The sequence below is a fragment of the Brassica napus genome, chromosome A9 (genome assembly GCF_020379485.1).
Source record: "Brassica napus cultivar Da-Ae chromosome A9, Da-Ae, whole genome shotgun sequence".
Lineage (NCBI taxonomy): Eukaryota > Viridiplantae > Streptophyta > Magnoliopsida > Brassicales > Brassicaceae > Brassica > Brassica napus.
In genome coordinates this window covers 1,465,741-1,481,872 of record NC_063442.1, presented here as the reverse complement: position 1 = coordinate 1,481,872, position 16,132 = coordinate 1,465,741, and the positions used below count along the sequence as shown (strand labels likewise).

The window sequence follows — 16,132 nt, the reverse complement described above, 5'->3', positions numbered from 1 at the left end:
TCCCAAGAAGCGTAGCAACGTGTTGGACCAGATCGTTTGAGGTGGTCTCAATGATAGTGTAACTCGCCCATTTTGCAGCGGGTGTAAGTCTCGTTGCATGTACCCTATCAACCTCAAGTTGCTTGGAACATCAAGTACATACATTTGCTCAATTAATTGCGCATCTCATTGGAGAGGCACAACGATATGAATCGTCAGAACTATGAAGTGTAGTGAAGTACGTCATGGAATTATTCGTTTTAGTTTTTATATTCTTCCTTGTTCAAGTTCACTTTCATTATGAGTTGATCTCTCTAATGTACTTATTTTATTTGTATGGTGACGGATATTCCAAGTAGCGCCAAAGTCTTCATATGGTTCAACTTGTATCAAAAAGTCAAAAGGGGACACTCCATAATGTAACTAACCTCCATAGTTTAGTTTAGATTAAGATAATAAGATTTTAGTACCTGTCTCAATAACTAAAGATCATCATGTAACTAGGTTTCATAATACAAAAAAAAAACATTCAAGAGAATGACTCCTAAACGACAATCTCAATATCCCCTTTCCCTCGAACCTCACCTCACCTCACCTCCTACCTTTGTTTGCTTTAAATATGTTTTCTTTGTAGTACTTAAGCTCCTTGATGCTTTCTCTTATATCATCCATGGCTCTGTGATTGTTTTTCTTTGCAGGAGCTCTGTTTTTTTCTAATGCTCAACAAACCAAACAAGTATCATTGTCATACACAAGGCAACTTTTATGTTTTCAAATAATTTTTTCTTTTAAATATTTGTTTTTACCTCTGGGAAACCATCGGGTGCATAAAGACTTGACACTACTGACATCGACAAGCACATGAGGGAAAAGAGCAGCCAAATCTGGCATGTACTTCTGTAAACACACACACATTATATATTGGTTACAATCATCAACATGCAATTGTTCAGATTACAATCAAAACTTTCGAGATACCTTTAAGAAAAGGAAATCCACGTAGATAGAGTTCCCAGCTAATTGTGGATTTTCATTACCAACATGCTTTTTCACAAATTTGATGACCTGTAAACAAAACCAGAATAAACTAATTAACAATAAATGTCAACAATGTTTTTGCTCAAGATTATCTAAAAATACCTCTTGTTCAGCTTGCCTTTCACTTATAGTACTAGAGAGAACTTTCTTTGTCAAACCTAAATCAGACAGAATCCATGAGAAACAGATAAAATGTAGAATGCGACTAATATCTTGAGAGAGAAAGAGAGAGAAGCTTACCACTGTCTCCATGATGAGTTTGACACCAATCACCCATTTTATCCATGCAGTCTTTCGTTTGATGTACAACTAAATCTGGACCCTAAACTCAGTAGACAAACGTTTTCAATAACAAAAGTCAAAACAAATTTTGCGTGGAAGAGCTAATTGAGCCATATGAGAAAAATGAGCTATGTAATAACTTATGATAAGAAAAAAACAGTAATTATCATATTACACACTGATTAAGGTATAAATCCATATACCATGATAGTTTAAACAATTTATTCAAAGGGAGAAACTTAGGCTATTTCAAGAAGGTAAGAAATAGGTAGAAGAAGAATATATATACCTCCACTGATTTGGTTAATAGTCCATCAGTAATTATACAAGCAATCTCCAGTATCCTGTCAACTTCAACATTAAGACCTACACAATATTACAATATACAGTAAGAATATTAAAAATATTGATGATCCAAAATACAGTCAAGGCTTAATAAATCTTACTATACATCTTAGTAGAGCTGGCATTAGTGTTGTTATGATGCATACAAGAATATAAAAACTCTATGTAAATGGTGAATGTGAGAGGTAGCTCAAAAAACATTAAACATATAAGGGAGACAAACAATGGATCATATTGTTGAAGATGAAGCTAAATTAAATAAAAAGGGAATCTATAAAATATAGAATTAAGGACAAGAACAAGATGGAAACATACATACCAGTCATCTCCAAGTCAATCCAGACAAGTGGTTGCTTATAGTTTCCGACATCGTCCTCTACTACTCTTTCTCCTTGTTTTCCTATTTAAAAAAAAAAAGAGAATTGACACATGGATCGATATTTAAAACTGAAAGGATGAATCTTTCTTCATAGGAAGATTACCAGCGGAGGAGGAGGACGAGGGGAGACCATCTTCGTCGTCGGCGAGAGCAAGGAGAGAGAAAGCATTGGAGAGCTGATTCTCCATTTATAAAAAAAAAACAATTTTGGGAGAGCGTTAGACCCGACCTAAAGGAGCATCCCCGTGTCGGAAAGCAAAAAAGAAAAAATTATGATTCGGTTATTCCTGGTTTAGCAAAACCGATTCAGTTTAGTTGAAGTGTGGGCCATATAGCTTAGTTTATTTCTTTGCATGTCAAAAAATGATTTCCTTGTGAACTCAATTTCGTCAAAAATGAATTAATCATAATGATTATCAGAATACATGATCTGTTGATTAGTGGGGTTTTCCCAGCGTGAATTCTAAAGTTTATATATAAGTATCCAATTAGCAGTTAGAAAGGATGAAAGAATTGAAACGGAAATTCTATCTCCGGTGGTAAAGGGTTTACAGTTGTGAGTACCGTCACCTGGATTTGAATTCCGGTCACTGGGGAATTAACATTTCGACATCGTCAAGGACAGAGGACCGACACGTGACAACACGTGACTAGTCTGGATCACTTCTATGGGACCAGGATACCTCTGTATAATTCAAAAAAAAAAAAGAAAGAATTGTATAAGATCCCCGATAAACTAACAATAATATCAGGTTCGTATTATCTGACTGAATTTATTTTTAATAGGGCGTGTGTTTATAATTTTGAATCATCCAAACTTGATGAGCCCGGGTTGTTATTTGGTTTTATTAATTTTGGGATTATAATAGAATCTCTATAAATTAATACTCGATAAATTAATAATCTCTATAAATTAATAAATTTAGTTGGTCCCAACTTGGACCGGTTCAAAATTTGACACAAATCGATAAAATAGTAAGATAATATTTTTTTTAGAAAATTTTATGTAAATATATGGCCCCATTAAAATTATAAATTAATAATTTATATGTATAAATATTTTATATAAGTAAAAACCAATTATTACATTATTTGTTTTATATTCACAATGGAATTATCTTTATATTTTTCTTAACATTTAATATATTTTTTTTATGAGATTCAGTAATATTATATCTAAAATTATATTTAAGTTCTATGCAATATATTATGTACACCAAATAATATAATAAAATTAATATAAATGTTAAATTTCAAAAAAAAAATAACAATATAAATGTCTATACACTAAAATCAAATATTTTTCTTATTTTAGAATAAATATATCTTAAAATAAAAAAATCTAAATAACAAATTTTTTTTAAATTAATATCTCTGTAAATTAATAAAATTTTAAAGTTCCAACATTGTTAATTTATAGAGGTTTTACTATATGTTTGTTAATTTGGCGAAGTTAGAGCATCTCCAAGAGAGAAGATATTTATTTAGCGTATCTTAGCCATAAAAGATTTTTAAAAAAATTAGAAGAGAGATACCATAGTATCTCAAACAAAACATTCTTAGAATTTCACAAGAACTTTTTATACCATATGTTTGATTGTAAGTGGTTCGACTTTTTAAAACAAATTAATAAAACAAAATTCATTACTTCAAAGGAAATACTAACCAGTCTCATGGGTGATCCAAGTTTGAACCAGGAACTAAACAATTTCACGGGCCCATATATCTGCATCTGACTCAACCACCGGGAAAGCAATTACATATCTAATGAGCTTCATGGCGAGAGAGAGGAAGGTCAGATGGAAGAGAAGAAATCTTAGGGCTTTGAGGGAGAGAGAGAGATCTCGAAAGAGAGCAGTAGGAGGCAAAACAAAATGTTTTCAAGAAAATTAAAAGAGTCTGTTTAACACCGAGGGTCGTCTCTTTCATTTCTTCCAATATTTGAATCCTAAAGAGTATAATTAGCGACTATAAGGTTTTTTTTTTGTTCAAATGAATATAACGTTATATATGGATTTTCATGATGTTATTTGTGTGATATTGTTAGATATAGATTCTCATTTTTGGTGAAATCGTTGCTATAATCAAGTCTTATATTACTATTCCTAAGCCAGTTCAGCAGCTTTTTGCTCAATTTCTTAAATTTCTTAATCTGAATAATAATAAATATAAAGAGATTTGCAAATTGAAAATTATCACATTATGAATATTCACAGTCACAAACGGGTTGATCTTATTTTTGGTTATTATTACTAACCCAATGGTAACAAAACAGACACGACATGAGAATCTTTCCTTTTCTTTTTATTTGACTCTACTTCTTCGCATTAATGAGTACAATTGGTCAACGGCACCAAGGTCAGGTCATTAATAAGTCCATTCCTCCGGGAGAAGTTTCTCCAGCGAATCAAAGGGAGTTTCCACCGTTTCGCTCTTCTTCTCCTTCTTCTTCGAATCATCTTCACGAATTTCTACATTGAAATAGAATTGAAATAGATTTTTTTAACATGATGTATTCAAATAGGTCAAACAAATAAAAAGAAGGGAAAATAATTTATTTTTTTGTCATAAACAAACTGTAACAGCAAAACTGAAAACATTATGCACATCTTTCATTCATAAGAAAATAACCTGTCTTTTTGGTTGGCGGATGCGAAGCGATTCTGGGAAAATATACTCCAGTGCCAGAAGATGCACGGCCCAAGGGAAATGCTGGCATTCGGTCCTCTCCTTTACTCATTTGCCAATTGTTTTGCTGCATTTGCCTTGTATTATAGTTCTTCATAACACAAAAATACATAATACCATTAGTTTTGAGTTTTTAAAATATTCACAAGAAAAAATGTAACACAAATTACATTTGCAACTAAAGTATATAAAGAGCGTAGCCAGGCCGAACTTAAGCTTAAAATCATGAAGCTAATGTTGTAAACGCCAAACGGTATAATAAATTTTAAGGACTTTAGTTTTATAAAATCATGAAGCTAATGTTATTGGACTCTACTATTTCTATCTTAGAAATGGAGGATACAATACACAAAGTCACATTTTATAGGGGCATGCAATCGCCTTATGCATCATAATTTGACGGACTAGCGATATTTTCCTCTAATCCATAAAAGATTGAAATAAACAATGTATAAAAATATTGAAAAAATCCTTAAATTACCAAATCTCTGAGAGGAGGTGCACCGGGTCGACGTAATCCACCGCTGCCGAGGTGATTGTGGTTCTTGACAGGAACCGACTTCTGCAACTGTATTGGAGAAAAGAAGTTAATGACGCTTTATTTATACAAAATGAGATCAAACTAACATGACATAATCGATTAGAAAAAAACTAAGATATGTGATGATATAAACCTGATGCTTGTGACCCATAGTATCTCCCATTTTAATCTTCGATGAAGAAGAAAAGGACTAAAAGACGGGAGAAGAGATTTGATTTTGCCCAACTTCTAACCTGAAACTTAACTATATATATATTAGTCACGATGAGTTTGTAAAGTAAGGGAGAAGAGATGACGATAAATTGTTTGGAATGCTAATTATTATTTCTTCAGATTATATTATAAGATTTTTAATGCCTCCATTTATTGTTTTTTTTTGTTTTTACTGAAAATTACATTTTTTTTGACAACAGAAAAAGGAAAATTATGATTTGACTATTTGGCTTCTTGACTTCATTATTAGGAGGATGGAATGAGAGTTACGTACCCTTTCATTTCAAATTTTCAAAACAAAACAAAATAGTCATATAGTTTTACATTATAGAAAGTTTCTTGGTCAATTATTCCCTTAAACCGCATGGTAATCATGTTGTAACGTTAACATTAATGGAACTTACTTGACTACTTTTCATATGACTTTTGACTACTAAATTTTTTTATCTTTACCTATGACTCACACCATTCATATGAAAGGCATAGTAATTATATGGTAACATCAATGTTAATAAAATCACCATCTGTAACTTTTTACCTTAAAATATTCAGAAGTATTTTATATATATTGTTTTGTTTATCTGCAGATAAATTAGTAATTTCAGTTGACAAAATAAAATTATATAGTTTATAAGAAAGATCAAGGAGATCATGTTGGGGGAGTGGGATGAGTTGTATTTGGGTAAACGCCTCTCTAATATTTAATCACATTGTTATATTTAATGATATAGTTTAAGTTGTTCCGTACAAATACCATAACGGCTGTAAGTAAAGAAGGGCTTTACATAAACTACAAATTCGAATTTCATAGTTTGTTTTGTAACTTTGTTTTTCTTGCTATAAACCAATTCTACAGAGAACCTGTTAAAAACGTATTTAAATCCAAAACAATATTGCAACTAATATTCAGTGAGTATATCACCACACTTGTAACTTTTACATTTAAATTCCAACCAAGTTTTTGTTTAGTAAAGAAAAATATATGAATGTATAATATTAGATTTCTATCTTTTTGTTTGCTTAGCTTTTTTTTCTTGTTAATTTCATCATCGGATTTCTTATGATTACTAACTAAATATGTCGTCTTGATCTAAAATTTATATAAAAAAATATGACAAACAAAAACATTGAGATGATATAAATCATATCCAACCTTTTATGGCAAAAATGTATTTAAAACTTTTTTTAATCTATAGTCGTCTACTATCCCTGATATTGAAAGGGAGAGAAAAAAAATGATCAACGGTGCCAGTTCTTCTTAACAACCTTCACCAACCAACCCAAGTTAGAAATTTTTGTGGTTAGATTTTATTAGTTTATCTTATTCTTACCCCAAGTGGGCTCAATATCAAATTGTAATCGTGAGATTACGTGACCCTATCTAGCAGAAAATTTAGCGAGGCATTATTAGCATAGACCAAACATAGTTTTACAATTAACAATGTACTCAAATTTAAATAAAACGAAGAATAAGATCCCAACACATCCAAGGTTTTATGAAAACCTAAATGTAGTTCACCTACGAGCTTGAAAAAGCTAGAATGTCATGTAATACTTGGTGAATAATAGAGAACCGTGAATAGGATTGGAAAGCAGGTCAAACTCGCCCCACCACGGATGAAGTAGTTATTTTAATTATATTTACTTATTTTTAAATAATAATAAAAGTTATTTATAATTAAAATAATATAAATATTTTAATAAAATTAGTTCATTTTAAATTACATCTAACAAATACCCAATCCAATAACAATGAATTCCACTTTAAATTTAAATTTAAATTTAAATTCCATTAAATTTCATTGAACTCATTAGTTCAATAACATCTCCTTAGGTTCCGTAAGATTATTAGTAGCCTAAACAAATCGCATCTCCTTAAGATCCATAATATCATCCAGTCACATACCCAAATTTCTTCTCCTTCGGATCCATTTATTTTATTCACGAAACTTTATTAGATGTTACCTATACAAATCACATTAGTTTTACTTTCTGCGTTTTAAAATAATGTACATTTTGAAGTTTTTATATTTATTAAGAAACACATTAAAATTCTGATTATAAATGCATTATTTTGTATGATTAACTATTTTGCACAACTAGACAAAAATTATGTTTATAAATGCATTATAAATTATTTTGTAGACAAAAAAAATCAAAAAATACAATTACGTTTTTCTAAATTTACAATTTTTCATTATTACCTAATCAAATATGCATTGAAATGTAAAAAAAAATTATTTTTGAAATAATAATTTCTATAACATTGGTCATTTTAAACCAGATGGAGTATCTGTTTTTGATAGTTTTAATTTAACTATCACTTCATGGATTTAGGATCAATCATCATTTCTCGTATTTTTTTTTGGTAAACTAAACTGTTTCGGGAAATTTTTAATTTATGTGCAAAGGAAATTTATTTTATATTGACTATTGCCCACCGTATACAGGCGACCTTTAAAATCTTTTTTTTTTTTTTTGTAACTTGCTTACTTAAATTTAAAGAAAAGATCCAAAATGTTTTACAAGCCCATTGGCTATAGTTATAACTCATGCTTAGTAGAATCACATAAAGAGCCCTCTAAGAGCCCAAGATAGAGTAAGGTAGAGCCCAGGATAGAAGCCCAGTTGGTCTTTTCAGTTTACTCGAGTCTTTGAAATCATCGAAGTATCAAGAGTGTCGAGGGTGAGTTGGGTGAAGCCGGTGATGGTGAACAGAATTCAGGCAAAGCGGAACCAGCTCTGCATCATGGTGGAAGATCTGGCCGGGTTAGTGTTGCGGAAGCTCTGTAGCTTGTTTCTTAGTTGAGCATCCAAGAGTCTAAATATCTGGTGAGTGGAGCGAAAGATGTTCGAGTGTAGTCGTCCATTCCTCTCATTCCACAACCAGTAGAGAGTCGCTTGCCATGCAATGAGAGTTAACTTCCGTTGTGCTTCAGGCGGCGGGAGCGATAGCATTTGATCGAAAGTGTCATTCCAGATCTTTAAAACCTTTCTTACAAAGACATAGTACCACAGCATTAAAAGAGAGTCGAGCATGTGATCTCTAACAAACGTTAGTGAAAAAAGGGACCACTAGAATACAAACTCTTCTCAAATAAGATTGAACGGACGAGTCCGAATAAGATTATTAACTTACTGTGTAGATATGACTCCGAATCTTGGCATAACCTTGTACTAAGTAAAATTAAATGAGTTATGACTTATAAAACAATTTTTTTTTAGATGAGAAATTTTCTTTTAAAATGAAAAATATATAGTATCAGTGTAGAATTGGAAGCCGTAGCCAGTAAAACAATGGGACGTAGAAAACACTCATAAGCCATACTAAATCATAGTTATATATGTAATTATTGTATGGCCTTTATTGTATTAAATATAAAAATTGCTGACTTGAGTTTCCCATCATGTAGTCACCCAAAATTGTTCCTGCTTCCATTTATGCATGGTTTTAGGCTCACATCCATTTTCATTGCATCTCCTTCTCGGCCTTCTAAATTTGTTATTTCCGATTTTACCCTCGTCCTCCTCCTCTGCATCATCTTCTAGTCCATTCTCGTTGTCTTCAAACTGCTCATTCCCATCGTGGCTAAGTAAAGAACTCTCTGACAAACAGAGACGAAGCCTTCCTTCACAACGTTCAGATACAAAGCAACGAGGCGGTGAGCAAACCCTAATTGCTTGAACTACAAGACGACCATCTTCTGTATAAGATTTCACCATGCGGCTATGGTTAAACCCTTTCACGGATTTTAACGGCGGGGGAAAACTGTTTTCACGTACTTTAGGGTAAGTTTCTTCTCGTGGTGTTCTTTTAACAGGAAGCATTGGTATATTGGTTGCTTCCAGCGCAAGCAACGAGATCTCGTCTCCAGTTTCACTCCCACTCTCGGTACCGAGACTCTCTGTGCACATCTCGAGGCTAAGTTTAGCTACGAACAGCTTCTGATCAGTTGGGTGGACGTAAGACGTTTTCTTTGTTTGGTCTTCTCTGTTTCGGACAATGCCTTTGGTTTCACAGAGAGATTGCAGGAAACTCCATCCACCCACGTCAGCGTTTTGGCTTATCTGCTTCTTGAGAAGATGGTCGTAAGCTTGGCCAACCACTGACATGTTGTGAGAGTAAAAGAAAACAAAAACAGAGCGAAACAGAAAAACTGTGTGTGTGAGGGAGAGAAGGGGGCAAAGATGAACGGGAGTACAAGGGATGAGTGTGTATTTATAACGTGGACTAGACCTTAAGATTTGGGATTTGTTTTTAATGATTTCAATTTAGTTTACTTTTAGGTGTAACCTATATATACAAATAATAAAGTATTTTATCACTTCACTGGTTCTAAAACTAATTTAATTATTTTCGCTATTTGAAGAGCTTTTTTATGTCAACGAATTATAAAATTAAATAGTGGCTATTGAAAAAGTATCATCAAGTGTTTAAATATGCATGATGACTACTTCATATAGCTGGAAAACGAATATTCGTCATATTATAAGCAAGATAGCACCGTGCGAGTGGAGACTGACTGAAACCTAATTGAAGATTTCTTTGTATTCTTTTCCAAACTACCTTATTCTTTTCTGTCCAATCAAATCTTTACACCAAATAGAACATGAAATCTTTCAACTGCTAAAGTATGTTTGTTTGAATACCGATCGGCCCACGTACATACAGTAAAATGTATTTTTATAAAACTGTTCGTTTTTTATGTGTACTAATTTATTGGATATTTGTATCACACTTGATCCTTCAAAAGATTAGTAAGGTGTGTTGAAGTATGTTTTTTTGTGGTTATTGAACAATAAGCATAAGGTGTATTGAAATTTGTATATTATTGTGTTCACTACTCTACGTGTATCTATATGATCTTGTTCTGCTAGACAAAGTAATATCATGAGTTCATGACCACATATTTTTCCTTTTTTTCTACAGTCAACCTTTTACATTAGTAATTATAACAGAAATAGAGATCGAATTAATTAAGGATACCTTAAAGTTTTAGTTTACTAACTCATACCAAAACTACAAGTAGGAGATCTGATTATTTTACCTAACTCTTATTACACGTATATATATACATTTAGTCATTTACATTATCACAATGTTGGAGAGCGAATAATACGAAGAACAACTGAACAACCCTATTAGTACATTTAAAAGTGGTAGTCAATGATATGTTAAATAAAGAGTTGAATAATAGAACAGTAGCTATTATAGAAAAAACACTAACATAAGAAGAAGCTTTTAGTATCATCTAGTGGTGTTACTATCATGAATAATGAAAAGAAAATATTCTCATCTTCTACAATTATAATAGCTTTCTATTTAAGTAAAAGAAACAACAGCCGACCAATAATATTCTCGGTAGATGCCATATTGTAAAAGAAGTAGTTCATGCACCGACGTCTTTGAAGTTTAAAATTGGACGTAGATTGGATTGGTGCTTTTAAACCACTGATAAGATGGTGGTTTTCTTTTCTAAAGCGACGATGTTGATTTTTGGATATAATTGTATTGATAACAAGTTAGAACTGTTTTGCAAGAGATACAACTGTAACTGACACAAGCTTCATGGAACCAACAGATTGACATTTTCCACTTTGCAATATTCTGGTCCGAGGACAAAAAATTGTGAAGGTATATAAAATATCATGTATATATATATTATTCTTGATTGGACATGAATACCAAACCTAATAGTATCAGAGTTCACAACTATTCTTACGAACGGTGATTAGAGTGAGTCATGCAAGAATCAAACAAACCTAACTAAGATATATTAATGCAAGACTTGAACAACAACCAACAAATTTAAAACTTCAGAATGTAAATTTTCAGGGTTTGCAACATCAAATGTGTGAGATGAGTAGTACAATCACGAAACAATGATTTCAAATACGAATACAAAAAACGACTTATGAAAAATGTTTTCTGATCGTGGCAAAAAAAGAAAAATGTTTTCTGATTTCCGAGTTTCTTGTTATGTTTGAATATGTACTACTCGCATGTATGATGAAAGATCAAACACATGTATGTTCTCTAACGGCAACTAATGTGTGACATCTAAAGAAAGTGATATATTGTTCTTATTAATGACGATAATGAAGAGGTTCTTGACCCGTACATTCTCTTAGAACGATGGCTATGTCATTTAAATCTTCTGTGGGGAGAATACTCTTTCCAATAATATTTGAACATGTGCTCTCTCAAATATCTACTAAGTTATCTACGAATTTAACCAATAAGCCAACTTTTCATTGGCGCAATGGTTACAAAATACGTCTCCTATATGGTTATGAGCCTAGTGACATTGGTACATGCATTGACGATAAATTATATATTAGCATAGTATATCTCATTAACTTCAAACTAATTATTTTGATTAACGGACAAAAGAAATTTCTAATTTAAGTGCAGTATACTTTTTAAAGGCTACACAAACGACAGTTTTGGTGTTAATTAATGGTTTTAAAATCTAAGTAAAATTTGCCAAGAAAGTAGAAAGGTAAGACGAATATGTACCATTTTATCTGTCGACAATGACCCATAAACCATTCGAATGTCCCATTTGCCAACCTCTACATATCTTTCGAGCTTTTTGCTACGATTGGGGCTTGTCCAAACCAATCAGAAGAGAAGAAGAAAGTAGAGAGGATTCTTTTGCATCATCAACATTCCACTGCTGACCTGAAATGATAATGCAAGGGGAAATCAAAAGTTAAGATCCTTCACATTTTTGAGTTATTTTGTTAAGCCTTTATTCAACTTTATAATCTTTAGTAGCAACAACGTAAGGTGGAATCTCTTTCATGTTTACACAAACATGTCAACTGAGAATATTCTCATCTCTAACTTTTGACTATACTCATCCCTTTGTTTCATAACAATTTTAATTAAAGGATTGTGCTATCTATCTTATTAAAATAGAATCGTATAAAAATGATCTTGTATTTACATGGTATTATGAAAAATCTTACTAATTTTTAACTATGACTAGGAATTTCATTAGATCGATGTAGTTTGGTCATTACTTACAATTAGACTATTTTAATAGAATGCACTATTACACGTGAAATTAATATAATAAAAATCAGCCAAAAATAATTTTTTTTTTTTTCGAAACACAGAGGCAATCATCAGCTATCAGCAAAGAAAAAAAACATGAGGAAACAAGTACAATTAGATGATAACCTTTGTCTGAACAAAGTGGCTTAGGTCTGTACACTGGAACCATGCAAATATCGTTGATAAAACTACAAATTTGTCTGGAACATCCAGATTTTGAATTCGAACCCTATTATAGGGAACTACTGCACGATTGTCTCTGAACATTTTATATGGATATGAGCTTTTTCTTTCGGTCTATTTGTAAATCCAGTGCGCGAATATATCATGTGTCCCAAAAAAATTAGTTTGTGTATGTTTGCACATAGGATCTACTCATGACTCCTGAGTTATAAAAAAGCTACAAAATAAAGAAAAAGCAATACTTATTCTGTTTTTTTATTGTAAGTAGTTTAAGTAAAATTTGATTGTTTAAAAATATAAATAGTTTTCATAATTTTAAGTAACTTTTACTTTTATTAGGTATAGTGTGATCAATCAAATAATATATATTTATTTATGATTAATTTAACTACACCTAATATATCTATCAAATGCTACTTTTGAAAAAAATTAATAACTTTGTTAATATTTGTAGATTCATCTAAAACTACCTAGAAAAAAACAGAGCGAGTAAAACATAAACATGTAATACCCATTTAGCTTTCATATGTACGAATGCTATGTCACGGGCTTTCTTTCACACTTTGGGTTTTACAAATTAGGCTTCTGGTATGTTGGACTAGGCCGAGAATATAAAAGGGTTGATTTGATATGAATCTACCTATATATGCCAAGTCCAAAAGAAAACAAAAATCAAATTAACAAATAAGCTCTTCAGTATAGTTATCAAGACCTACGTCGAATTAACAAATAACTTAAGTCTAGTAGTTAAGAAGATCAACTGATTTGGGGTTTAATTTTTCAGTAAATACAGATTATGCATATTAATAGATGTAAAACCTGTCAAGAGTTTTAGAGCAGTACAATTAAAGTCGTATGCCGTGATTTCATGTATTATGAAGAAAAAAACTGTTGAAATATTAAAAGGAAAATTGTTTTTTTAGACCAAAAAACATGTATATTGATTGTCCCATTAGGCCAATTCCAAAAGTGTAATTGTCTCCTTAGGCTAATATTTTTCTAATTGCCTATTATATTTCTAAATTAACTTAATTAAAATTTTAAACAAATTAACTTAGTATATTATATATGTTAAAAAATAAAGAAATTAAATAGAAAAGGGGTAACAGAATATTCCGAATTCGATTTTTAGATTTTTCTTTTTGAAAATTCATTTTTTTCAAAAATGATGATAACATAATATTTCCCAACATTTCATAAATATATTTTTCATATTTTCAGAACTGTTCGTACTTATCCGTAGAATCTGCATTCTACTATGTGTAGAATACATATAAACCGTTTTAATTTTATTTTGAGAGGTTTTAAATTTTGAGTAATATATAGATTGTTGGTTCTACATATTTTAGAATGTAAAGTGTAGAATGTGTATTCTAAATATTGTAGATTATTGTTATTTTCGAAGATCTTTTATTCTAATCTTAATATATTTAATAAAAAATATGGATGACATATTCTAATGATACTAGATCTAATGAAAAACGTGGATTTCATTTTTCACTTTGTAGAATGTACATTCTACAGTCCGTCGAAAGGAATCTGAAAAAAAAATTAATCTTTTTAGAAAAAAAAAAAATCTATAGGTATTTACAATGCATTCCTATTTTCCTATTTTTTTTGTTTCTAAAACTATTTATTTGGTTTATTTTTATAAATATAGAAACGGCATTATAGGTATAAAAAAATTGTATAAATTTGAGATTAGCCTAGCGGACAATGTACCTGTTTTTTTTGTCTAAAAAACGATTTTCCCAATATTAAATTTATCTATCGAAATCCAAAACATAGAACCAAAAGAGACTGAAGAAGCTAAAGGAGCTCAAACTCAAAATCTTCAGTACAGGTTTTAAAACAAAGAGATGAGCCATCACGCTTCAGGTATATATATGTGCGATATTTCGTCTTCTTCGCCCGCTGGCCACTTCCTTGTTTAGATTGTGAATGTCTTTATGAATAGTTCTTGCTATAAATAAAGTTGAATTTGATGGACTATGATGGCGACATCCATTCCAATCTCCATATCCAATAAAAAAAAATTGTTTGGAAAACTATTTTTGTGAGTAGAGCGCGCATCGTACTTTGGAAGTCTGTTGCAGTTGATATGAGTGCGAGTGTTTGTCCAGTCCGGATTGATACATTTATATATGCCAAGAAAGTTCTGCTACCTGGCAGCAATGCCTAAATTGTGAATGAGAATGCACATGAAAAAGGTGATTATGGGTTTCATTTGGATCGCCATACAATAGACATATATATGTCTAACCCACTGTGTCTCATGTGATCCCCTGTGTCTAATCTATTACAACAAGCTAACCATGTGATGAAAGCTTGGCATGGGATCAGAACCGGATATGAGAATTTGGAAGAGATAAACATTTTTTTACTTTTATAAAAAAAAAGAATTCATAATTTGGAAGCCTATGCTCATGTTAAAAGCCTAGAAAAGAATTTGGAAGCCAAAGTCCTGCTCTGCGTGAGACCGATTGAGGGAACTAAACAATGCTTTGTCAGTCCACATTATGTTGAATCATTATTTTTTTGGTCCTAAGTACTTCTCATTGAGAATTTTGATCACTTTTGCCATGTCTTTGCCTCCAAAGAGGTTCCAAGAGCCCGGATTTAGACCCAAGATCTGCCTGATGAAATTTATAAATTCATGAATTAACTGCCCACTACGTTTTAAAAATTTCTATCCCCTTGCACCAGTAGCTTCTGCAACTTTAGATTTTATGTCTTGCCCTGATTTATGAATGGTTTATCAAAAAAAAAAAAAAAAAACTTTAGATTTTCTGTCAATTCCCAACATTCTAATTCCAACTTCACAAATAGTACGAATTAGGGATTTTGAGCCATTTGTAATCTCAACTTTGAAGAAAATTTCCGCTAGTAGTCTTAGCTTTAAAAGTTTTTTTTCACATCTAAGATCCTCCAGTAGTCTTTTCAAAATGTCATAAATCGACCAGTCAATTAGTGTTTGACCCAGGAAAACCCATAATAAATCCGATGTAATAATAAAATCTATGTACCCTGTAATTTTTGAATCCTGAAACTCCCTTCTTTCTTAGGACACTCAAGTCTGACCATGCCACCTTAGCTTTGGTAGATACATTTGACGCCCCAAACAAGAGAAAAGCCAAAAACATTTTCTCAATGTGATCAAGACATCGCTTAGGACAATGAAAAGTTGAACATCAAAAGTCGGTGGTATCCACTGATTTAATAAGCTGAAGACAACCTCCATACAAAGTGAGCTGTTTGACCACTTAAGAAGCCAGGAGTGTATCTTGTCAATATAATGTTTATAATCAAGCTGGGTCATATTGGCAAATCCTAAGTGTCGAATGGAAAACATATTTAAAATAATTAGATGTATGTAGACTGTTTATTGTAAAGCTTTGTGTTGCTAAAAAATATATATATA

General features: G+C 31.6%; 3 protein-coding genes across 3 annotated transcripts; all 3 read right to left on the bottom strand.

Annotated features, from left to right (window-relative positions):
• Positions 1–397: 397 nt before the first annotated feature.
• On the bottom strand, positions 398–2,288 carry LOC106426700 (oligoribonuclease-like). The gene is made up of 8 exons (XM_013867435.3): positions 2,127–2,288; positions 1,964–2,044; positions 1,589–1,665; positions 1,258–1,339; positions 1,120–1,175; positions 958–1,044; positions 786–876; positions 398–692 (listed from the first exon to the last, which is right to left on the bottom strand). Exons 1-8 carry the CDS (start codon positions 2,209–2,211, stop codon positions 571–573), a joined length of 681 nt encoding a protein of 226 aa, XP_013722889.2. The 5' UTR covers positions 2,212–2,288; the 3' UTR covers positions 398–570.
• A 1,912-nt stretch (positions 2,289–4,200) lies between these two features.
• Positions 4,201–12,104, bottom strand: LOC106395867 (protein FANTASTIC FOUR 1-like). The gene is made up of 4 exons (XM_013836202.3): positions 5,386–12,104; positions 5,193–5,279; positions 4,655–4,802; positions 4,201–4,494 (listed from the first exon to the last, which is right to left on the bottom strand). The coding sequence occupies exon 1, from the start codon at positions 9,576–9,578 to the stop codon at positions 8,871–8,873; it is 708 nt and encodes a 235-aa protein (XP_013691656.2). The 5' UTR covers positions 9,579–12,104; the 3' UTR covers positions 4,201–4,494; positions 4,655–4,802; positions 5,193–5,279; positions 5,386–8,870.
• LOC106426737 lies at positions 4,391–5,415 on the bottom strand. Its single transcript, XM_048740185.1, has 4 exons — positions 5,386–5,415; positions 5,193–5,279; positions 4,655–4,802; positions 4,391–4,494 (listed from the first exon to the last, which is right to left on the bottom strand). The coding sequence occupies exons 1-4, from the start codon at positions 5,413–5,415 to the stop codon at positions 4,391–4,393; spliced, it is 369 nt and encodes a 122-aa protein (XP_048596142.1).
• Positions 12,105–16,132: the final 4,028 nt, after the last annotated feature.